The sequence below is a fragment of the Spinacia oleracea genome, chromosome 1, assembly GCF_020520425.1.
Source record: "Spinacia oleracea cultivar Varoflay chromosome 1, BTI_SOV_V1, whole genome shotgun sequence".
In the NCBI taxonomy this organism is placed as follows: domain Eukaryota; kingdom Viridiplantae; phylum Streptophyta; class Magnoliopsida; order Caryophyllales; family Amaranthaceae; genus Spinacia; species Spinacia oleracea.
The window spans coordinates 127,131,985-127,158,457 of NC_079487.1; the positions used below are offsets into that span (position 1 = coordinate 127,131,985).

Here is a 26,473-nt window from a genome sequence, read left to right on the forward strand (position 1 = left end):
GCTAAGGATTAGAATAGTTCCATCACATTATGTTGAAATACTATTACATAGCAGCCAAATTAGCCCATCGTTTTGAACTTTACCTGGTTTGTTATGACAGATAACACTCTGTTTTTGTAGTGAGAATGCAATGCAAAAAACAAGTACGAGTACTTTTCTTTTCAGAATGTCAGGTGTCATATGGACTATATTCTACAGAGTATTATTAAGGTCATGATCGTCATTCATTTTAGTGTAAGTTCCTGAATCGCAGCTGTTGTATACCATGCTTAATGTTTCCTAATGACAGAAAAAACAGACGATTAAGATTTAAGAATTAAGAATCATAAGAACCTTTTTTTTCAAGCTACAACGCTAAGGTGGACAAACTCAAATCAGTGATTCTGGAAAGTACCAGAAATGATTCAGTGCAGTATAGCAACCTCCTTTAAATCAACCACCAAAACAGGCTACTAAACCTTTAGAACAAACATCAAGCCACCTTAAGCGATATTCCCCCTGTCCCTTGACGATTGTCCCATTCTCTATTTCCATATTATTAAGAGTGGTATTGAGTGGGTGGGTAGATTTATTGTTTAGCATGTGTGGTATACGTAAAGTAGAGAGAAACCATGAGGAGCATGTGAACTAAAAAGGAAATAGTGCAATCTTTTAGGGACGGCCCAGAAAGGAAATTGAGGCAATCTTTTAGGGATGGAGGGATTAATAGATTTGAGGTATGTTACTTGGTCTAAGGTATTGTGTGTTTGTGTGTAACACTCGGCTTTTCTTATGAAGTTTTCTAAGTTTTTTATGCAACTAAAGTTAAGTGTTAAGTGTCCGATACATCCGTATTCATTTCAGGGGGTTGAGGATCACACATGGGTACTAGTGGCAATATGTAAGTTTGGGTAACATAGGAGTGGAGATATATCAAACATATGCCAGGACTAGGTAACATAAGGTGAGTTCAAGTTCAAATACCAATAGTCAGTAGATCAACTGTGTATTAACATCTTATTATAGTTTTATATTGCTTTCACGGTCGAAGAGCTTCCAGACAAATGTAGATCAATACTAGTCCCAAAGATCACCTCTTCCGTCCTCATATGCGTAAAATGTGGGATTTAACTCAGTCAATTAGTATCTGTGAAGGCACTCCATAAGTGTAAAATGCCACTGTGAATGACATGTGGTATTGATGCTATCATTTATTATTACCATAGAGAAGACATGAATAAGATTGACAGTCTATACAATTATTTTAAATAAAGGTTTAAGGGTCGAAGCACAGCATATTTTGTCAGGTGCAGTCTTTAGGTGTATGATTTTAATATGTTATTCAAACATATTTTTAAGAATTCATTAGTTCTAAGCTTCTAAGTAGTAGGCATGTTAAGGTTTAGTATCAAACAAGAAAAAGTATTTTGTCAAAGACGCGACAACTTGCGCGCACAAAACCAGATAACCAAATATATCAAAAAATTTACTCCAGAAATTTGACTAGTAAACAAAAAATTTAGAATCTTATAATCTTTCATACCTCCTGATATAGTAGTAAAGGCTACTTTTAGGTGATAGATAATTTGCCTAGGCAAAGCTTGTTTTCTTTCCTATATTTTCTTCTCCTATATTTTCTTCTCTAGACAATAAGGTCTTCTTTGTGAGTGTGAGTAACTATATGCACACTTGTGAATAATCTCAGCAACAAGAATGGCGTGCTTAAGACTTAAGAGTGCATACAGAGTATGAGCATTCATGTAGTACACATCTCTCCTCTTGGGTGCACATCCTGCTCTTTTATTCGTCAACCACACGACATATACTGTCATACTGAGACTTTGACTGAATCAGGAGTTTATAAGTGTGTAGGAAGAAACTTCAGATAGACTAATTTATTTATGATAAGTAATTTTGCCTAATTTCTATTAAGTGTATTTTTGGAGATTTTATGTTTGGTTATGTAGTCTGTGATCGATGTCATTATGATAATAAAAGCAGCAGTGTGTGTCCAGAAGTCAAGGGTGCGAGTGTTAATTTATTGACCCTGTTTGTGGTATACACAAGAAGTTCTGAGGTTTTAAGCAACTTGTTGCTCTTTGATAGGAAAGAATATCTCCCCTCTTCCCCTGTATTTGAAAGATAAATTTTACTCTCATGTTATTGCAAATGAAGTAAGAGGCTAAGAGCGTGTTTAATGGTACATGACACTCCAAAAGGGTCTCCCCTCTTTCTTTACAAGATACCCTTAAGATACCTATCCAGAAAACCTCGATGATGATAAGTGTCTTTTGATGGAGATCTACCCAACCAAAACATAACGGAGAGTCATGATCTCTCATGGACACATTTCCATGAGCCTTTGTGTAGTGCCATTTTATAGAGGTCATCCAAGAGCTACTTAAAAGCAAAATTGTTGGCCAGAGTTGGTCTTTCATTCTCTCTCTTCTACAAGAGCCTTTGAACAACCCCAGTGAACATGCTAGAGGGATGTAGATGTCAATTAGCTTAATTGGTGAACTATAGGGAGTGAGTTTTGTCAATGCCTTTTATGACTCCCAGTTGATAGAAAACTACAATGAAAAAGTTTTGTTTGGGGTTAAGATGAGGTGTAAAGTTTATTTAAGGGTTTAGAGGAGGTGTTAAAATTGGAGATTTGATTATTAAGATTCACGGGAGGTCTTGCTAAGTTAGATGCAATCATGCAAGGTGGTAATTTAAGCACATATCTAAGGAGAACATTACATAATGAAAATTTACAAAGGAATACGAAGTATATAGGAACAATATTGGTGCACACAACATTGTAAGGTTGGATGGTCAAAACTAGTGTTTTATAGGTAGCACATCATTTCATCAGCTAACTATCTTTACCTCTTTGTTATTATATGTTTCTCATTGAGCTTTTTGCCCCATATAGACATTAGAAAAAGGAACATCTAGTTAATTTCCGTCTAACAACCATGCATATTATTTGTTTTTCCTTTTAGTCTAGCTGTAAAATATAATGATGTAGGACGAGTCTTAATCAAAAGTCTTGGGTATCATCTCCAAAACTTTGCCAACCAAATTCATTTGGTCCTTATCTTAACGTAAAATTAGGTACCAAGGAACCATATTTATATTTACTAGTATTTCCAAGTGGAGCAATGTTGTAAGACCTTTATGGATGAAAGTATGAAACCGTGAAATAAAATTGTATGATGAATGACCATCATGAGTGAATAATGTAGTGAATAAATTGAGAAAGGAATTAAATGGTTTATAGTAGATGTGGATGTGACTTAAGGAGCCGTCTTTTTGTGGGATATCACATGCTTGTGAATTTAGGGACCCTCTCGTGATGTTTAATGGGATATAAATTAACGGAATGATTGGGAGAGTGCGTTACCTTTTTATTAATTCTGTTCCTCGGCCTGAATTATTATTTGCGAAAACTGGACACGGAAGTGAAATGTATACTCCACTTCTTTTTTCTTTTTTTTTAATTTTTTTTAATTTTTTAATAATTGCATTCATTAAAATTTCACGCTTATCGATATACAAGGTTGCTCATTAATACTCTAAATATATATTAACAATACAAAAAAAACTAGTATTTTTAAAATATATTTCGAGATAAAAACGTGAATATATTTTTCCTTGCACATGATTACAAAAGATATAAGAATATGTGAATAACTTTAAATCTCAATGGTTGCAATTATATAATAAATGGAGCAATTGCTAAAATGTGTTTCCTTGTTGTTAGGGAATTGGTTGATGTAGGAAAGCTTTTAAGTTATCATGTCCTTATTATGAAATGTCTTGAAAGGCATGCATTGGACAAATAAGCCATTATTTCATTGGGGACAAAGGAATCATTTGGATTTTATGAGGTTTATGTTTCCTTCTATATCTTCTTTCCTATTGTGGTGTGTTGTGACTTGTGGGTGGTTGAAGATGATGATGATGAGTAATGAGAAACTGTGGATTCCCTAAATCCACAACTCTAGGTTATCACATATTGTGACTTGTGAGGTCTAAAATGTGACTATGAGGGGCTTTTGTTTTTAGATTTTTGGCCGTTTTGCTCTCAAGGGTTGGTTTATTATGAAGATAAAATTCAAAGGTGGTTCATTACATTTTAGCTCATTGATTATAGTTAAAACTAGTATAACACCCATGCGATGCACGATTTATAATCTAAACATAAATTTGTATGAAATATGGTAGACAATTATCATCAAAATAGAGCTTATAGCTATCCTCCAAATTATAATTAATGATGGATAAATTTGAAATTTCCCATTCGGTGTCATATTTATAAAATAGTTAAAACAAATAAGGGTACATAAAAAATTTTATTTTCTTTCGCATTCACCTGTTGTGTCAAGAATAAACTTAATGATCTCATCCACCATTCACTTCGACAGTAATACCAAGTTAATACTTGCAAAGTCGCCCCATTAACTTAATTACCCGACCACTTAACACCTAATTACACCATTTAATGTATTTAGTTAGAGATGACTTTGAGGCGAGGCGAGGCCTGCACACTCATACCCGCCTACAATTCTCATCTCTATCCCCTCAATCCACGATAGGAACGATACCCACCACTCGAGAGGTACAAAGTAAAATGTCTCCCTGCTTCACGACTCCCCCTCCGGTGTATCCAGTACCCATGCATCCTAAAATTACCCACCCATAGACTCAGTTTTTTTTTGGTAAAATAGTTTTGAATTTTAAAACTTATTTTAGAGTTTTTGACAATCCGTTTATCTGATTAGAGTAATTGAGTAATAAATAAAACATTATAATATGTAAGTTAGTAGTAACTTTTTTATATATATTAATAATCAATTAGATGAAGGATTAGCAAAGCGTGCATTAGAGCTGGCAATGGGTCGGGTTGGGTCGAAATCAGGTCAACCTGTTTATAAACGGGTTGAGATTTCCCCAACCCGAACCCAACCTGTTTAGTTAAACGGGTTGCAATTTTCGACCCAACCCAACCTGAAATTAAACGAGTCAACCTGATTTCAACCTGCTGACCCATTTACTTAAATTTTTTTTGTAGACAACCTGCTAATAACCTGTTCTTTCCAATCTGCTAATTAAAAAGTCTCAAACTTACAATTTTTTCCATTAATCAATGCGCTATCACAAGTCATAAAGCTTAATACACCACCAAATCTGAAATTAAAGTTTAAGAATACATAACCAAATTCTGACATAAAGGTAAAATTTAAATATGTTACAATGCGTTAATAGTTGTTCAAAGCTCGTTTTAATAGGGGCTATCCCTATTTAAACATCAAACTTTGTTGGAATTTTGAGTTCTTGGTGAATCAGCTATGGGTGAGGGTGTCGTATCATCCACATTCACGAGCATTCTTACTTTTGAAAGCCTTCCATTACTGTAAAATAAACCAATAAAAGAAACTCTTATTAAATGTAGTTTAATTCAAAATTGCATCAGATCAGTAATTCATATTGGCAATTACTTTCACTCATTTAGATTAGGTTCTCTAGCTTTTTCTTTGCAAATTAACAAATAATTTAGAACATAGAACTATAGAACTATCTGTACAAATGACTGAAATCCTGAAATGAACCTTCGAACAACCCAAACACATTACTAGTCATTGGATCTCGTTAACAAATAAACAAAAAACTTACAAATTAAAAGGAAAAAGTGTACAAATAATTAAAATACATGAGCATATTCTAGAAAGGCACAAATGCACCATCATTAATTTCAATAGATATGAGCCAAATAAAAAGAAACTGTTAGGATTTGATTAGCACAAATACACCATCATTAATTTCAAAATTAAACCAGGAAGTCAGGAATCATATCACAAACTCAATAACCCAAAAAATTACTCCAGATTTCGAATTGAAGTTTCAAAATATTACTCTAAATTTCAACTTAAAATTTCAAAAAAACATACTTGAATTAGAGTGAGTGAGCGGCGCTGTGAGAGGAGACCACCGAGTAACACGGTGAACCGGTGAGACTGTGAGAGGAGAGTAGTAGACCGGCGAGGCGACAAGCGGAGCGGCTGCGCGGCGTGAGAGTCTCAGACTAGGGTTTCAGTTCTAATGTGAGAGAGGAGATAGACCGAGAGAAATCAGAGAATGAGGGTGAATAATGAATGCTAGGGTTTTCAATCTTTCATATATAAATGATTAAAGAAAAAGGACCTTAAGCCCAAACAAATAAAGCCCAATACTGATTTCAGATTTTCATTAATTTGTTTTTTAACTTTTAAACGGGTTAATGGGTTAGGTTGAACGGGTTGACCTATGACCCAATAATTAAACGGGTTAGGCAGGTTGCTTTCGGGTTGCAATTTTCAACCTGACCCAACCCATTTAATAAACGGGTTGGGTTGGGTCAACCTGTTTAACTAAACGGGTTGAAAATTTTTGACCCAACCCTTTATTAACGGGTTGGGTTCGGGTCGGGTTGGTGGGTTGGGTCAGCTTTTGCCAGCTCTAGCGTGCATGTCCAATCTAAAATTTATCCGTGTCCCCGTCACTATTTTCGACAAATAATCCACTTGGGGGCGGATGAATGGGGTCTCCCAAAAAACTTGCCCCATTGACAATATGACATCACTATATTCGATAAATAATCCACTTTTTCTTTCAATTAACTTTAATATATGGAAAAAATATTACGATAATGAGAATGTAGCAAAATTTGGTTTTGATATTTAAGATTAAGTACAGGCTAGGGCCCGTCATAAAAATCATATGGCTACGGGTCTCATTTTGTTAATTAAAATCTGACATATAAAATGTTTGAGACAACATTGTAAAATATAAAAATCAAGAGTTAAAGTTTATTATTCATATCCGTATTCATTATATGACACTAATTCTTAGAACGATGATAGTATTATAATAATATAATTGATAGTACATATTCAACTATTATAAGATTTTCTATATCAATTATCAGAAAAAGCATGCAAAGATTCATTAGATTATAAATAATAAATGAACGAAGGTAAACTTACGTTATACATATCCGCATCCAGTATAACATAATTTCTAAACAAAAATTGATATTGAATCTAGTAGTTTACAATTAGTACGTCATTATTTATGTTATAAGATAGAGAGACAAATCATATAGCGACATTTGTCATCTCCACGTCGATTTGACTTACTTTTGGTATAGTACGGAATATATAGATATAGATACATATATAGTTTGTCATCTCCACAGACTATACTACAGAGTATAAACATTTGTAGGTAGTAAATAAGTGCTTAGTAGTATAATCGATTATTATGACTCATTCTTAAGCATATGAGTAATCATCTAATACTTAAACATATCCACAAATTTATGGGTCATGAGTAAATAAGTATTTCGTAGTATAATCGATTATTACCATAAGTAATTAGAAGGTACGTTATAGGTAAAATAAGTACGAAGTATATTAATTATTTTATCATAGGATAGTTATTTATATTATAAGAGAGGCACATCAGAGAACATTATTTTGTCAGCTCCACGTCGATTTGCCTCTATTTTATTATTGTACTACGTATACAGATGGTGTTAAAAATTGTCCAAAATATAATTCAATTGTTTAGCCTAAAATATTTGGTGGAGATTTTTTAAGTAGAGAGGATCATGTGTTAGTTGCACATTGATTTTCTTGTTTACTAATTCTTCCATGTTTTTGGATTAACCAATTTTATTTTCACGGTTGTTAATAAGTAACAACTGTTAATATCTTAAACTATCAAATAAGTAAAAATTATTTTTAAAAAATTACAACATTGTGCAAGTATTTATACTAATCCAAAAAAATGTTACGGGGTACTCCGTACATGACTATGTTCATCATATAGTATTAATAATCACCAAAAAAACAGAAAAAGTAGAGCGATGTGTTAATATAATAGATAGTACAAAAATCAAAGAGTTGCATCTAAAAATTGAGGAATTAAGTAGTAGAGTAGTATAGTAGTAGATACATTAGATTACGCAATATATGTTTAAGGAAGTTACATATTTTGTTTTTTAAAAATAGTAAAATATTACTATCAATGGCAGTGATAATATCAAATGTAGTTGCGACATATACTACGTATAAAATCTTAGAACCAATGGCGGTTATAATTATCGAATTTAGTTGTTAAAATATTATAGATTACTATAGTAAAAAAAATTATACACTCTTAATTACATATACTTGATTGATTTTCAAATTTATTTGTATTCTAATTATCCAATATCAGTAAACTACTTTTAAATTTTTATAAGAATCCTACTATGTATTCCGTAAAATGGGTTAATTTTTTATAAAAAGATAATCTTATATTGATCATATTTGTTACCAAATTATAGAAAATATAATTTACAAAATAATTTCCATGTGTAGAATCATTTTTTTTTTGAGAAAAAATAGTATCAAATATTTTTATGAGGTGCAAGTTAAGAAAATAATTATAGAATCAAATACTTTTTTTTTAGTATTTTTGTATATCTATAAGAGAGACAAATTAAAGAGATGCATTTGTCAACTCCACATTGATTTTCTCTCTTTAAGTATAGTATATAGATTTTTTTTTTGAGGGAAAGTATAGCATATAGATTAATAGATAAAATGGTAGTATTATGTAAATATTTAGACAAAGTTAACAAAATATTACGGAATACATAACTATGTTCATCATACAATATTAATAATCATAAAAAAAATAGAAAAGAGTAGAGCGACGTGTGAATATAAAAGCTAATGTAAAAACTAAAGAGTTGCATCTAAAAAATTGAGGAATTACGTAGTAGATAGATTAGATTACGCAAGTTTTGCTCATGTTTACGGAAGTTACAAACTTTTTTAAAGTAGTAAAATATTACTATCATATCAATGACGGTGTTAATTATAGAATTTAGTTGCTAAATATAATACATCTAAAATATAAAATAGTACAATCATTGGCGTCTATTATTAGCCAATTTAGTTGTTAAAATATTATAGAGTACTACAGTAACTTTTTTTTATACACTCTTATTCATATTGTATTGATTTTCTAATTTATTTGTATTATAATATATTATGTAACCACAAATTTGTAGATTACTACAAACTTTTATCCTACTATGTACTTCGTATAATGGACTAATTTTTTTATAAAAAGATAATCATTTTGGTTATATTTGTTAACAAAATATAGAAAAGATTTTACAAAATATTCTCCATGTATTGAATGACATTTTTTTTTAGGAAAATAGAATCAAATACTTTTTAAGGTGAAAGTTAACAAATAATTTTTTTGTTTTTTTATATTTAAAAGAGAGGCCAATCAATGAGTGACTTGTCATCACCACATTGATTTCCTCTCTTTTAGTATAATATATAGATGTTCTAGTACGAGGAGCAGAATGATCACTCTCTTTATTCTGGGTGTGTGTTAGTGTTAGTGTGTGCGAGGGGGAGGGAAACGGGAAGAGGGCAGATTGCAAAAGAGGTGCAAACATATTTGATAAATGAAAATGAAAGTTAGGGAATAAAAATTTGTAACGGGAATGAGAAATTGTTTTTTTTGTTGAGAATGAGATCACAGGATCACCTGGAATCGAGATGGAAGCTATAACCAACTGAGCTATCCATCACTCTCAGATAATGAGAAATTGTGATTGCTTATTTACACTTTGTCGTTTATATTATGGTAAAGGATTTTCGTTGGAGTAACATGACGGATTGATCTTTCATGTATAGTGACCTCCCATTCTCGTGCTCTATTTGATAGCTCTACTCCTTCGCTTTATGACTAGATTAGGTGGTAATAAGATGATTGTGGTGGAGGTTGTCTATCCAAATATAAACCACAAATATTCTCACGCCCACCAAACAAACATAAAAGATTGAAATACACAAGAGTTGACTTTTTATTTTCATTTTACTCCGTAGTCTAATTTCACAAAACAAACACTAATGCAAAAAGATCAGATTTCTTGTTAGATAGTTTGACACTTATTTTGGTTTTATCAGTTGGTTTTTTTACCTTGTCCTCCTTGAGTTTTCCATCACACTGTTCTTTACGAGTGTTTACGATGTACTAAAACCTCAAATATATATACAAATGTTTGATGCGACTTAATAGCCCTATCTAATAATATCCAAACAATTATTATCCACTTCTGTACTCATAACGAATTATTGATATTATGTGCTCCATAGTCCATATCGTAGTTGTTGATGCCCCAATTTAGTGGACCACATTTTGGATAGTTTACCGACTTACCGTTGTACCTTGCCATTGAATTGCTAGTTAGTTAAAATCCAATTCAAAAAATGTGAAATGGGTTACCAAAATTCCAAGTAAATCCAATTCAATTCTCTATGTTGAATTGCATGCTTCCTATTTTGGATTTTGAGGTCAGTTGCAATCCATTGTCTGATAGTTTTCATGCATGTGGTATTCTCATCCCCTTTCTTACCTTCTCCAAACACAGACATTGACATAAAGTTGTTTACTAGAGATGTCTTGACCATCTTGTGATCATCAGTTGCCATCCCAAGGCCCTTGTTTGGTTCCCCAAAAAAATGGAATAGTGAAATTAAAGAATATAGTTATAGCAAAAAAAAAAAATCACGCATAGGCGGAAGTTGATACATATTCCATGGGGTATATGGACCCTCTCATTTACAACACCTAAAATGATGCACACCACATTAAATGGGCCAAAAACAAAAGGGAAAATGGCGGATGGGAGTTATGAGACCTACACACCCAACCAATGAGAGATGTGGGATGCAAACATAGACGTTGGGTTACTTGGGTATGTGTAGCCTTTACTCGCGGATAGGGATGACAATGGGTAGGATTTAGATCGGATATGCGGGTTCAAAATTTTTGGATCCAGATCCATATCCGCCGGATCCAATGGATCCGCGGGTAGGATCTGGATCCACATGTAATTTTTTTTCCTACAAAAAATATTATTTTTATACTACTTTTTACAAAAAATAAAATAAAATTATGCATTCACCCTATGATGCAAAATATATTCTAACGGAATAAAGAACATAAACATCAAAATTATGAAAAAAAATTAAATTCATACAGAGTATTATTTTATACATATTTTTTAATTCAATTTACTAATTTTTTTATATTAAGATGGATCCATGGGCAGGATTTGGCCCGATCTGGATCTTAAAAATGGGATCCAGATCCTATCTGCTGAAACGGATTCGGATCCAGATCCGCAGGGTCCAAAATTTGGAGATCCAGATCCTCTAAAACAATCCATTGTCATCTCTACTCGCGGAGGCTTGTATGTATTTGATATGTGACAAAACATAAACAAACTGCTCGATCTTCTTGCTGTTGGTAGGTTGTTTTTGGGTTAATTAGAGAAGATAAAACAAAGTGATTTTCGTCTATAAATTGGCATTTTCTATAAATGTTGTGGAACCTTTCAAATAGAACAAAAATTTATCTTTAAGAGAGTACGTGAGTTCTTGATTTATATTGTACGTTAGAACAATTGCATGATCATACAATAATGTCTCTTGTACGTTAAGCTTTTAAATACTCCCAATTCCTAACAAGGGACAAAAATTAAAGAATTATATATAGTTGGTTACAAATTATTAGTTGATAATATGGGGTATGGGTTTTCCTGATTTATTAGCTGTTCAAATGTGATACATTCATATTCATTAATTTAAAACTACAGGGAACAAAATAATGGCTAACACATTCACAATTACACTATAAAGCGTCTTTAACTTTGTTTCATTTTAAACTAACACTCGTATAATTTTGTTTTTTGAGATCATTGTGAATATTCTTCTTATTACGAATGTAGTTTTTATTTTATTTTATGTGATAAAAAAATTCTTATATCATTTTGTGACATCCTAATTTATTTTTCCCGGTATTCGTCATTATAATATATGTGGCTGTCATTTTTATAACCGGTGAAATTACCTAGGAAAAACATTAGTACGGAGTAGTAAAATTCAATCAAGTTATAAGAATATCCACCGGTTTTTTGTGACACTAGCTAACGTCAAGTTAATACACCAGTTCATACAGTAAGAAAGAAACAAGAAAAGAAATAAAAACAAAAGAGAGACAAAAAGGGTTCACGGATCATCTTTGAAATTGGTGTCGACTCGTATGAGTGTGTGTTAGAAAAGCAAAGGCACAAGTAAAAAGCTTCCAAGAGGGAAATCTAGCTCATAAATAGTACTCCGTAGCATTTGTTTTTGTGTGCTAGACATGTGAATATTCAGTATACCAATTAATACTTCAGAAAATAATTGCAAAGTTTTAAATTAAAAAAAATAATCTGAATTTTGCTTTTGCATTTACAACGTTTGTGGTCTCTTTGAGATAATTATTCTTAAATACTCTAGATGACAATGAATCGGATTCGGATCAGATGAATCTTCACCCGCATTCATTCATTTATCAATCCGCTCCACCCGCATCCATCCATCACTCGATTAACCCATCACCCGCATCCACCCATCTATCATCCGCGGATGAAACGGGTGGATAGGGTGAATAACGGATGAAGATTTTATTTTTTATAAAATTACATTTACTCTAACATGTAGTCATTTTCATCAATAAAAAATTATTTTTGTATTAAATAATAACAACAAATGCTTTTAAAAAAATAATTTGCCACAAGAATAAAATTATTTTAATGAATTTATAATATTTTTATTAAAATTTGGGTGAAAAATATATTACACGGATGAATGGATGATAAACTGATGGAGCAAGCGTCATCCATGTCCGACCCGACCCGACCGTCACCCGCTTCATCCATCACCCGCATCTCATCTATTTAGTTCGGGTATCGATCCATTTAATAATTGCGGGTAGATCAGATAAATGGATATCTATTTAATTTTGCCATCCCTTAAAACGTTTGTACATACGCAGTACGGAGTATATTTTTTAGGAGAAAATCCGCCAGCAATCTGGATGTGAAATTACTAAAATGGCCCTTTATTTTTGTGGGCTAGACATGTGAATATTCAGTATAGCAATTAATATGACTTTGTTTTCTCTCCTTTTCTTAATCTTATAACTGACCTCTTTTTCTTCTCCTCCTCTCTTATGTGTATGATTTCTATTGATGCACGTAGTGTTAGACAAAGAAAATTAGCCTTTTGTCTGTTACTAAAGTTGAGGAAGTCTTAATCTACACTGGGTAAACCATTGAAATGGTATAGTAATATTCTGCATTTTTGTTTCGTACTAAACCACATAATTTAGTATAAGAAAAGTAGTTGTATTTTCTCATGTAATACCAAACAGTATAGTTTAGTAACATGGTTTCATTTTTATTTGGTTCCAAACAACATAGTTTGGTTCTCACAAGTCAAAAATAAATACTCCCTCTGTACCAGAATACTCGCACCGGTTCGAGTCGACACGCTTGCCAATGCACAATTTTGACCACCAATATCTTTAACTACATATTGTAAAAACTTATAAAATATTAATATTTTTAAAGTATATGTTAAGATGAAGCCAACAATATATTATATGATAACTTTTGTTTTTATATACTAAAAATAAAATAGGGTCAAAGTGAATTATGTGAATAGTGCAAAAAGTCAAACCGGTGCGTGTATTCCGGGACGGAGTGAGTATTATTTAACGTGGGCCAGACTCAATTTGTTACATGAACTTACCATTTAACCCTTAATATACCAACTGAAGTTACTATATATCATTTTAATGGTATACCTAGTATAGATTCAGAAAACCTCACTAAAGTTTCTGTTTTTTACATCATACGGAGTAAGATCGAGGGACATTGATAGTGTTAAATGGCCTACAAGTCTACAACTCTACAAGTTAAAACTAGGCTGAATTTTTCTTCTTAGAAATCACGGATCCAATTTTGAGGTGTAGAAATATGCTTTGAAAACATAATCTGTTACACTTTTGACTCCATATATCTTTTACATTTGCATGATCTCTTTCCTTTTCATGAACTGGGAGCATGATTGGCCTTTTTTAGTTGCTAACTTTATTTTTTATGGGCACATATATCAGTGGTAACTAATAAGATAGTTCCAATTACTTGTGTCTTGGTAGAAGTTGCTCTGTTTCCCATTTGAAGTCATAAATTGCAGTAATATAGTGAAAGAGTCCACATGTGAATAGTCAGTAGTCATCAGCTCATCACTCGTTGACAAAGAGGAGGGAGGCGGACGAACTTATAAGTTTAGTGGGTTACTCCATCCGGTGTTGAGGACGAAGCCTCATTTACTTCGTATTATATAAATAGATCAAGCACGAAGTGGTATATAAAATCTTATTGTCTCTCTGTCATACAAATGATCTGCTTTTTCTTTTCATGTAAAGATAGAATGGGTGTTGAACTGTTGATAGTAACTTAATAATAGGATGGTGAAATTCCTGGCAGATGTTAAAATACAATTTGTGTGATCAACCTCTTAAAAGTGTTTTAAAAAAAAAAAAATCAATTCTTATTACTGAAGTATCGAATTGCTTCAGTTAATCGTCATACACGGTTGCCTGAAAAGTTTATAGCTGGTTAGTTGATGATGAATTTCAAATAAGTGATTAAGCCCCGAGAGATAGTGTTTTCTCTAAATGAGACAAGTGCTTCTGTTAGAAGAAAATGTTCTGTTATGAAAAGGCATCGTTGAGATATGCAGGCCTAAACTTTTATAGGAGCATATAGACAATTAATTCTTTGATAACAAACCACTTCAAGCTTGTGCTTAAGGTTGCTCGGATTTGCTCGTAAGTGTCATAACACACATACATTTGACCTCAAGCCAAGTCCACGGTTCAATCAAGTTTAGAAACCCAACTTGATAAACGATTTATATATCTTTCTGCCATTAGGTTCTATTACTAAGTTTTTGTTAGTATTGTGCAAAATTTTTGCTATTTAGTGAAGTATTACCCTTAAAAAATGTCAATACTTCGTATCCAAGCCTATTTGTGAGCTTCTTGAGCCAAGTTTACCTCTACTCTACTAATGGGAATCTTGAGGAGAATTTGAGTAGCTTCCAAGCCAGTTAGGTTCATCGGTCATCCAACTTCTGTAATTAGTAGAAATCACAACATATTGATCTTAGTTAATACCTCAATCACTGTTTCGGTAGGTAGGGTTGATTTTTTTTTTTTGGTATAGCACCCGGTTCACCCTTGGGGCTAATCCGGATACGGGGGAGTTCTAGTGGTTAGGTTCCAGTCCCCTCCCAATTGTTGTTGCGGTGGATCGAACACGGGTTCTCCCTACCAAGTTCAGCCCCAATCACCACTGAACCAACAAGCAATTGGTTTGGTAGATAGGGTTGATGACTACACTGTGTATCAGGCTAGCGCTTCCTTTACCTCAGTTGAGAAAGGAATCGGTCAACTTCTGAAAAATTCTCTGCTTGAGCTAACCCTGTATTTGAAGATATAATTAGTCCAAACCAGACAGGATATTTGTAAAGTTATTGAGTAATTAGCAAACATTATCACGGGAATTTATAGTTACGTGCACTAATTTCTTTGGTGTACTAAATAAACACCTTGTGTGACGAGTAATTAGTATGAGAATGACTGCTCCACCAAGAAAATTCCAGGTTGTAGCAAAAAATAGGAAGATATTCTAATAAGATGTTTATGTAATCATTTATTAGTCAAAATTTGGTAAGGAATTGAGCTTCAACTTTGATGAGAATCCAATACTTCCCTGATCGTACTCATAAGAACTTTCTAGTCAAGAAGGGCTCATTGTGTCACGTATCTTTAGAATAGAATCATAGCTAATGTCGTGGCCTTAGCTAGGCTACATGTGTACAAGTATTACTCACGTTGTTGGCATTAGTAGATACATACCCTATTCTGGCATGTATGATCAAATTTGTCTCCTTTCTCATTTACGGAGTATTGTTTTATTCTGTTAACAAATTTTACAAGGTGCCGGTGATGAGAAAGGAAAAATGATCTGACTATTATTGTAAGATGTTTTGTTAGGTTCATGCGGATCATATTCTCAACTCTCAATGAGGGGTTGGGAAAACATGAAAACTAATTCTGGAGAATTTCTTCTTAGGATCTCTTTCCGTAGAGAATTCAAATGATACCTTAACCTCCCCAAACAGAGTTTTCTATGCATGATTTTACCAAATTGGTAAAAATGCATTTTGCTTTGATATTTGGTACGAAAATTCCGTGGACAGAACTGTTGTTTGGATGGAAAATCGAGATCAACCAGAGAACGGAAAGCACTCCAAGCTTAAGCGAATACAAGATGGCAATCTCAACTTGTGCAGGGTATGCACCTGACTAATGTGCTTGCTTAATTACCAGGTTTCAAGCTTAAAGATCATTCAAACTGTTAGAAGGTGCATCTGCTCAACTGCTATATCTCAAAGTTCCTGAACATCAGTGCTTCTATCATGTCTCTGAGCAGCACACTGAAGATCAGTCAGAGCTCTATTGTAAAGCTTGTGACATAAACACGATTCAGCTGCAAAGAGATTATCAGACAAAGGTTAAATGCGGAATATTTGAAGTTGTTAGTTTGGTTTGCTGTTGGAATTGGGACTGTGGAACTAATTTGCTTTCTACTGGTGTGGTCCTTTCTATTTAAGGGTTGAAATGGCTCAAACAAGGTAACCAAGATTATGATGCCATAGTTGGCTTAAAAAGGTTTGTTCCTACGCAATTTAGAAGGTGCAATTTAGAAGGTGGACCATGGTGCACATAGAGCATGATGCACCTTAAAAACACTAGTATATAATTAAAAGAACATTTGGTTACGAGAAAAGAACATGAGTGTACATGGATTGCCATAGGAGGACTCAACCACATAGTCCACGGATTGCCATAGGAGGACTCAACCACATGAACCTAATTCAAAATTTCAAATATGGGGATTGTGTTCAAGGAAGGCAAAGGTGTTAAAGAGTACATGGAAAATAAATCACTATTTTGTACAAGGATATTTTGTGCAAGCTTATTGCTATTGCTTCTAGTATAAGAAGAAGATTGATCGCCTTATCGGTATCAATTATCATTGAAATGTTGGCCTGGTTGTTGATTGATCTGCAAGTATGAATTATTCAAACTCTCAAGATTGTGCCCCCTTTCTCACTGTGTGTATAAATTCAATAAGTAAAAGTTATACACGGTAACACGGTTGTATTTTGAAACTACGTATGGAGACTTAACAAGCTTCTCTATAACTAAGTTTTTATGTACATATGGATTACCAACATTGATTAAGGTGATATACGTGGATAATGCATTAAGGTAAAGTATGCAGATTAAAAAGTAACGGCGTTAGTATAACTTTACCAACAAATGGGATTGACCATTAATTTTAACGTACTCACACTTCTTAAAAGCCAGATACTGGGACAGTTCAAATTGGGAATGTACCCAAGATTGAGAAATCACAAATTCTTATTTACAATGGGTGTACAATAAATATTGTACACCGGAGTAAAAGTTAATTCAAAATGCTTAAAAGTTAAGCTTATATATGTAAAAGTTATGTATTTTTTAGTGATACATTTTTTTAATTTTAGTAAAACTTATTTCTTTAAAATGACAAATAATGTATAAAATTAATCATTTAACCCTTTAAAATGTTTATCTAAACTTTTTTATTATTAATATAAAAGTTTATCAAAACTAGGTTAAAGTTACAAAAAATTGGGTAAAAGTTATCTTGGTGTACAATAAATTTTTGTACACCTAGTGCGCGCAAGACCTTTTGTTGAGAAATTCGATCTATATCATTATGCATTATCTTATTACATGGATAAATACTTAAATCTGTCACCGACTACGGACTGTGTGTAAAATTATTCATAATAATACAATGAGTCATATAAATCCTCCTGCATTTCTTTTTGTTGTGTATGACTCATAATAGTAATATAAGTTATAAAAGGGGGAAAAAGGATTTGAACCTGTAATATATCGTTATTGTACAATGACTCTTATGAATCCGCTTGCATGAGAGGTAAATGTAAGGCTGTAAAATTACACTCGGATTATAATGGATGTTTTATAAGGTCCTGTTCTTTAGAGCTGAACTGAACTGAACTGAACTGAATGCTCCTGAACTGAACTGAACTGAACTGAACTGAATGCTCCTGAACTGAACTGAACTGAACTGAACTGAAATTTACTTAACAGAATATAATAAATAATAAATAATAAATAATAAATAATAAATAATAAATAATAAATAATAAATAATAAATAATAAATAATAAATAATAAATAATAAATAATAAATAATAAATAATAAATAATAAATAATAAATAATAAATAATAAATAATAAATAATAAATAATAAATAATAAATAATAAATAATAAATAATAAATAATAAAATAAATAATAAATAATAAATAATAAATAATAAATAGTAAATAGTAAATAGTAAATAGTAAATAGTAAATAGTAAATAGTAAATAATAAATAGTAAATAGTAAATAATAAATAATAAAATAAATAATAAATAATAAATAATAAATAATAAATAGTAAATAGTAAATAGTAAATAGTAAATAGTAAATAGTAAATAGTAAATAGTAAATAGTAAATAGTAAATAGTAAATAGTAAATAGTAAATAATAAATAATAAATAGTAAATAATAAATAATAAAATAAATAATAAATAATAATAATAATAAAAATAGTAAATAGTAAATAGTAAATAGTAAATAGTAAATAGTAAATAATAAATAATACTAATTAATAAAAATAATAATAAATTATATTAATTATTAATAAATATTTAGTTATAAATAATAATAATAATAATAAGTAATATAATAATATAAGTATAAATAATAAGTAATATAATAATATAATAATATAAATATAAATAATAAGTAATACAATAATATAAATAATAATATAATTAATAATAATAATAATAATAATATAAATAATAATAATATATTATAATAATAATTATTATTATTAAAATAAATTAAATTAAATTAAATTGAATTAAACTGAATTAAACTGAACTGAATTTAATGCTCCTGAACTGAACTGAACTGAACTGAACTGAATGCTCCTGAACTGAACTGAACTGAACTAACTGAACTGAATGCTCCTGAACTGAACTGAACTGAACTGAACTGTCAAATAAGTCCTGAAGCTGAAATTAAGCCAAAAAGAACAGGACCTAAGTAGTTTACAACTTTACACACACAAGTATCAAGTTGAAGGTCTCTTAACTTATCCGTTACAACTTACAATCCTAATATATAACCTAACTGTAATTTAATTAAGTGAACTTGTCTTTTATGATTGTTTTAAAATTCCCTTTCTATTATTATACACTAGTAGTACTTTGCCTCCTCTTTAAGCAAAGGCATCCGAATCCTACTTCACCCCCAATTCCTTTCGGTCATACGGACACTTTTAGCTCTTGTTAACTGAAATATAAAATCTGGCCTCAAGTCCCCGGATGTTTCACTATTCTCACAACAAACCCTTGATATACATACAGCTTTTGTGAATTTGTGCTACATAAGTTGAACTACGATTGAAGCGATAAATTTTCATTCTCACCAACAAATTCAATAACACAATCTTTCAATAATGCTTCAATAATAACAATCAATTACAAATAAGATATTGCTATTGCATCATTACAATCCAAATCAGAAAAAGAAAATAGGAAAACTTAAAATTTTAGAAATGGAACTAACACCTTTCCCTAAAGTATGTATTCTACATCATTTAAAATACCATTTGAGTTTAATAAACCCATTACTAAGCTGCTATATTAGTACCTATAATAATATGATGGAAGCAAAATCACAGCTCTGTATGAACTATGTGATCTTCAATCGATTCCCCGAGTTGGGAAATTTTCATGTCATCAGGATTGGAATAATCTTTGTCATTGGAGGTAAGGCAATCAGCTGAGGGATTGATTGTTCCGAAACCAAAACCAGTAACAGAGTTACAGTATGTCTCTGCTGTGCCATCCTTCTTGTGCAAGTCAATATTAGAGAGAACAATGTTCCTGCAAGGAACCGAGTCGCTGCAAGCAAACTTCATGGCTTCTTTGCTCTTTGTAGTTCCAGTAATATTCCGGTACATCACCTGACTAATTTGCACAGCAGTCGACTGAAAAACCAAAAGGAAATCAAGAAAAGATTAGGCAACTTGATCATGTGATCATAAACTAGAAAAGGGGGAAAGTTAAAATATGGAAAGAAGAAAAACGAAAGAAAGACACATCATTACATAAATTCTTGCTTCCATTGAATGGATACCTTTTCGACCTTAATAAAATGAAGAAAAAAGAAGCAAAAACACGCTTTCCCTTTTCAAAGGAAATGCTATAAAAAGGTCTATTTCAGCTGGAGTTTCCTTGCTTTCCTATATTAATCATTATCTAGGAGCTTAAATTAGTAAGCACATGGATTCTTGACCAAAGTGCTATTTTATTCAATCATCAGAGCAGAACTGCTGTAGTATTAGAGAGGGAAGGGTAACACTATATCAGTACAGCATTTGAGATTCTTTGCTTAACTAAGCTTGCTTTTTCTTAGGCATAACTTCCTTGCTTGTGAATTGAGTTTCAGATTTCTTGTACAGAAGCGATTCCTTAATAGCTTCTTTCAGGTGCAACAACGGAAAGTAAAAGGACCATGAAGATGGAGCTACAGATCACACTCTCCCATAATCTAACACAATATACCAAAGTATCAGCTACACTAGTGGAAGAGTTGGTTTTCATTACCGGAGAAGCCAAACCAAAAACCTCGAAAAATATCCCAACCCCACTTACATCCAGTTGCTACACTTCCATTTCAGTGAAATCTATTGCAGTTAATAACTGTATAGTAAGAGAACAAAAAAAAAGAGAGGAAGTTCATCACAGATCCCCAATAGAAACTCATTGTATGACCACAAAAACCAATCCACTACTTCCTTTGTTCCAAAGAAAACTAATCTGACACCCAAAAAAACAGCTGCAACTCCCAAAAACATTCAACAACTATGATCCGCCTCAAGCAACGAGGAGGCACTGTCAGCCACGACAATGACTACAAGCTGAAAGATGCTAGCCCTCAGCTGGGAGAACGGTGGCCCAGTGGAGGAGGAGGCTATGGTGGACGAGCATGGATGAATAGTGGAGAGAAAAGTAGTACTTATGATCTTGTTGAGCAAACACACTATCTTTATGTTCGAGTGGTGAAAGCCAAAGATCTTCCCCACAGTGGTGTCACTGGAAGCTGTGATCCTTATGTAGAAGTCAAGCTAGGGAACTATAAAGGGCGGACCAAGCATTTCGAGAACAAAAGGAATCCGGAATGGAACCAGGTTTTCGCTTTCTCAAAGGAACGTATCCAAGCATCTGCATTGGAAATCTTTTTAAAGGAGAGAGAGACGGTAGGGAGGGATGATTACATAGGAAGGGTGGTGTTTGACCTAAGTGAGGTCCCAACCAGGGTCCCACCTGATAGCCCGTTGGCACCTCAATGGTACAGGTTGGAGGATCGCCGAGGACAGGGGAAGGTAATGGGGGAGATCATGCTGGCTGTTTGGATGGGCACGCAAGCTGATGAAGCCTTTCCAGAGGCATGGCATACAGAAACAGCCTTTGTTCAAGGAGAGGGGCTATTTAGCATTCGATCTAAAGTTTACATGACCCCGAAATTGTGGTACCTAAGAGTGAATGTGATTGAAGCTCAGGATGTGATTCCAAATGATAGGAGTAGAGCTCCAGAAATTCTTGTGAAAGTACAAGTTGGGAACCAAGTTTTGAGGAGTAAAATAAGTCCACCCAACAATATGAATCCGATTTGGAATGAGGATTTGGTTTTTGTAGTTGCTGAACCCTTTGAAGAGCAGTTAGTCCTCACTGTTGAGGATCGTGTTCACCCAGCAAAAGATGATGTGCTAGGCAAGATAATTCTACCAGTCAACATCTTTGAGAAACGGCTTGACCACAGGCCAGTTCTTTCTCGCTGGTTCAACCTAGAGAAATTTGGGTTTGGAGTCATGGAAGCTGATAGGAGGATGGAGCAGAAATTTTCCAGCAGAGTTCACCTTAGAGTCTGTCTTGAGGGTGGTTACCATGTATTGGATGAATCAACAATGTATGTCAGTGACACACGCCCAACAGCACGCCAACTTTGGAAGCCACCAGTAGGGATTTTGGAAATGGGTGTTTTAGGTGCTCAGGGTCTTCTTCCTATGAAGACAAAGGACGGTAGAGGCACGACAGATGCTTACTGTGTTGCAAAATATGGTCAGAAATGGGTTCGGACTAGAACGATTCTAGATTCCTTTGTTCCTAAATGGAATGAGCAATACACATGGGAAGTTTATGACCCATGTACAGTAATAACACTGGGAGTGTTTGACAATTGCCATTTGGGTGGATCTGAGAAGCAGGGTACTGCGGCTAGTTCAGCTAGAGATTCAAGAATAGGAAAGGTAAGAATTAGACTATCAACGCTCGAGTCTCACCGTGTTTATGCAAATTCCTATCCTCTCCTTGTTCTGCATCCAGGTGGGGTAAAGAAGATGGGAGAACTCCAGCTAGCAGTTAGATTCACCAGCCTCTCCCTAGCCAACATGATTTACATGTATGGCCATCCCTTGCTCCCTAAAATGCATTACCTCCACCCTTTCACAGTCAACCAAATAGATAGCCTTAGATTCCAAGCTATGAACATAGTGGCAGCAAGACTAGGCAGAGCTGAACCACCATTGAGAAAGGAGGTGGTGGAATACATGTTAGATGTGGATTCACACCTGTGGAGTATGCGAAGAAGCAAAGCTAATTTCTTCAGAATCATGTCAATTCTGTCAGGCACAATATCAATAAGCCGGTGGTTTGGTGATGTTTGCCATTGGAAAAATCCTATTACTTCAGTCTTAGTACACATTCTGTTCTTGATATTGATATGGTACCCGGAATTGATACTACCAACAATGTGCCTCTACATGTTCTTTATTGGTCTATGGAACTATAGGTTCCGCCCACGCAACCCACCCCATATGGATAACAAACTTTCATGGGCAGAAGCAGTACATCCAGATGAACTTGATGAAGAATTTGACACATTTCCTACTTCAAGGCCACATGAAATTGTTAGGATGAGGTATGATCGGCTTAGAAGTGTGGCTGGAAGAATTCAAACAGTGGTGGGTGACTTGGCGACTCAAGGGGAGAGATTCCAATCCTTGCTGAGCTGGCGGGATCCAAGAGCGACAAGCTTATATATAATGTTCTCCCTTTCTGCAGCAGTGCTACTGTATGTGACTCCATTCAGAGTGATTGCTCTAGTAGCAGGGCTTTACATGCTGAGGCATCCCAAGTTCAGAAGCAAGCTGCCTTCTGTTCCTAACAATTTTTTCAAGAGATTGCCTTCTCGAGCTGACAGCTTGCTTTAAGCAATAGAAGCTAGTCTATTGGATATATAATGCGCCTTCAATTTCAATTTGTATTTCAATTTCGGTTATTCCAATTAGGATCTTATCAAAGATCCATATGTTTCCAAGATATAAGTATGATTCACTTCTTTTATTTATATGAAAGTGTATTTTTTGTTTAACAAGAGAGACAGAACCTTTACCCTATTTTTGAAAATGAAATGTAGGATTATCAAGTATTTTATATTTGGACAAGATACTAGAGAATTTTGTCTTCTACTTCGTATATGGAAAACACATGAGGGCTGAGGCCGGTTTACTCAAACAGGAAACATATAAAATCTCTAATGCAATAGCAACGAAAAGAATGGACACCAAGAAGTTACCTGGTTTCCGCAAGCATTTGGTGAGTCACAATAGAATTGATCTATAATTATAGGATTTGCAACGTCTTCCATCATCACATTTTCAAAGCGTACTGCTTTGACATAGCCAGATCCTCCCTACATTAATTAGTTAAATAGGAGACGATATTCAAGGTCTAATGACTGAAACTTAAAGAAAGATTCAAAAGGTAGTTTCAGAAAAGGTACCAGAGCATATATGAATAGGTCCAAAACTCCAAAGTAAATTCAAATTTTAGAACAAGGGTTTACGATTGGAATAAGGGAGAAAATAGGAATGTATCATGTCATATTGTCATACAAGCAGCAATATCATATTGTCACTTGAAGACATTAAGTCAGTTCTTTGAAATACATTGTTTTCTTCTTAATTGTCTGGTTCATTATTCTTCTGTTCTCAAAATTACCAGAAGGAATGGCACATCAAGATTTGACCTTTTTCCTATTTAAGATATTCTCTTTTCATATTTTGTAAAGTATATCTGTATTTCATAATATCATGATTACCTGCCAAGTCTTAATCCTGAGTCCATTACTTGCACCCCTTATAAATGCTCCACTCAGGACAACTTTTGTGACAATGCCAGTTGAGTTATCCTTACCAAGGCTTCCTATGCTGTAGTAGCAAAATCAGTTAGTGAAAAAACAGAATAGCCAAGATTTTAAGGAATTATGTCACCAAGGTTGTGATAAACTTGTTAGAACTTAGAACATCTAATCGTTCAAGGAAATACCTAATTCCATGCCCAGGACCACAATAAATTTTCTTCATCTTGATACTTGAACTGGCATTGACGATTGAAACACAATCATCCCCTAGTGAACACGTGTCAACACAAATAATAGCTAGTTAGCATACTTAGATCAAGTAATGTTTTATGGGGCATATATATATAACATAGTGCACTGTGCACACTTATTTCCAGGTGGCACTTGGACAAGCTAGCATGTGAAAGTTTTTCAGAAGAACAACATTTAAGAAACTACTCCGTACTTCAAGTCTTCAATTACAGTATAAATCCCTTATCACCCCAAGTATTCATTTATAGCAGGTTTAAAAAATAATAGCAGCAACATCTATGAACAGAGGAGGCACAGAGAAGTTCAAGGTTAATAATACCTGTTCCAATTTTACAGTCAAGAAGAGCAACATTTGTTGATCCAGTGATATGTATCCCATCAGTGTTAGGACTGTCTTCTGGTGACGAAACTAGCACATTGGACACTCGCACAGAATCACAGTGGGAAATAACAAAATGCATCTGTTGGCTGTTCTGGATAGTCAAACCCTTGACCCTTATCGAAGAGCTTGATTCTATTGTTAGTGCCTTCAGCAAAAAAAAATACAACGAATCGTTGTTAGATGCAACCTATAGATTCCAATAATTACATTATGTGTATAACTTGTTTAAAAAAAACTACAAGAACAGCAACTCCCACCCCATTTCCATTTTTACAATTTTACTAAAGTGAATCATATCTAGATTCTTCCAGATTCACATTTTTTGTAGAATCTACCCGCAATCCAAAATAAATAAATAAACAAAATAAAAAGTTCCAACAGAAGGGATACGTACTGTAGGTGCTCCTTTACATGGCTGTAAGATCAAGGAAATTTGAGAAAACAAAAATTTAGATCAGTACATAACACAATCAATTCTATCAGTCAGTAGAAAAGAATTCAGAGGACGACAAAGAGTTACATTGGTCTTGTTCTTTTTGCAGGATGCAGCCCACCATTTACTGCCTGACCCATCAATGACCCCTTTTCCTTGGAAAAGGACACTTGTCAAGTTGTGAAAATTCAACCAGCTCCGGGAAAATTTTGGATCCCAGTCATTCGGTTCTCCTGGTGCAACTACTGTACCATCAATCTGCACTCCAAGCAAACAAAAGCAGCGAATAAATAATTTTCACAACTAGAATGGAGAACAGACATATTGACATTTCTGGATAAAAACTTACCTGAACAACTAATCTACCAGCACAGGGTCCTTCAAATCTTGTTGCATTAACAAGATAACGACGTCCTTCAGGAACTAATAGGACAGATTTTTGCATAGAACAAGCCTGCTTCCATGCACTTAAGAAAGCCTGAAAAAAGTTCATAGAAAAATAAGAGTAAAGCAAGTGTTAGCTTGAACATGTAGGTATAAAGATCATCAAATCAATGAATCTCCAAGCCACTTGATAATAACCTGGGTATCATCAGAAGTTCCATCTCCAGCAGCACCAAAGCTATCGACATTCACAAGAACATGCGCAGAATTAGTACTGGTCCATGAAGGCATTTCAAAATCTTCTACTTCATCTTCTTCATAAGTGTCAAAGCTTTCAAGTTCTCCAAGCATAGCAATCTTGTCATGTACACCATATTCTGCAATCCCATGAACTGTGATCAATAAGCTAAGGAAAAGAACAAAAAATATTTCCATAATTTTTGAGTTTGTGTGATTAGAAAATTATAGTAGGATAATTTATGAACAGACACTGAGTTTGCATTTATATGCATAGATTAGCACTCAAAATGAAGAGATTTGTGGAAATCAATCTGGCTTGACTTGAAAGTAGATGAAGTGCCAACACTTTCTCCATGCCTACACTTCAAGTTTAAGTGAAATTTCTTTTACATATCTTTGCTTTACTCTTAAACCAATAAACTGTAGTTTCACCAGTCAAAAAAGTTTATGAGATTC

At 33.6% G+C, this 26,473-nt stretch overlaps 2 protein-coding genes across 2 annotated transcripts; one reads left to right on the forward strand and one right to left on the reverse strand.

Moving 5' to 3' along the window:
• Positions 1 to 19,567: 19,567 nt before the first annotated feature.
• On the reverse strand, positions 19,568 to 26,256 carry LOC110782968 (probable polygalacturonase At1g80170). Its single transcript, XM_021987256.2, has 9 exons — positions 25,976 to 26,256; positions 25,743 to 25,871; positions 25,481 to 25,651; positions 25,355 to 25,375; positions 24,898 to 25,105; positions 24,512 to 24,593; positions 24,285 to 24,393; positions 23,760 to 23,876; positions 19,568 to 20,109 (listed from the first exon to the last, which is right to left on the reverse strand). The coding sequence occupies exons 1-9, from the start codon at positions 26,210 to 26,212 to the stop codon at positions 19,795 to 19,797; spliced, it is 1,389 nt and encodes a 462-aa protein (XP_021842948.2). The 5' UTR covers positions 26,213 to 26,256; the 3' UTR covers positions 19,568 to 19,794.
• LOC110782966 (FT-interacting protein 1-like) lies at positions 20,247 to 23,609 on the forward strand. Its single transcript, XM_021987254.2, has one exon. The coding sequence runs from the start codon at positions 20,989 to 20,991 to the stop codon at positions 23,392 to 23,394; it is 2,406 nt and encodes an 801-aa protein (XP_021842946.2). The 5' UTR covers positions 20,247 to 20,988; the 3' UTR covers positions 23,395 to 23,609.
• Positions 26,257 to 26,473: the final 217 nt, after the last annotated feature.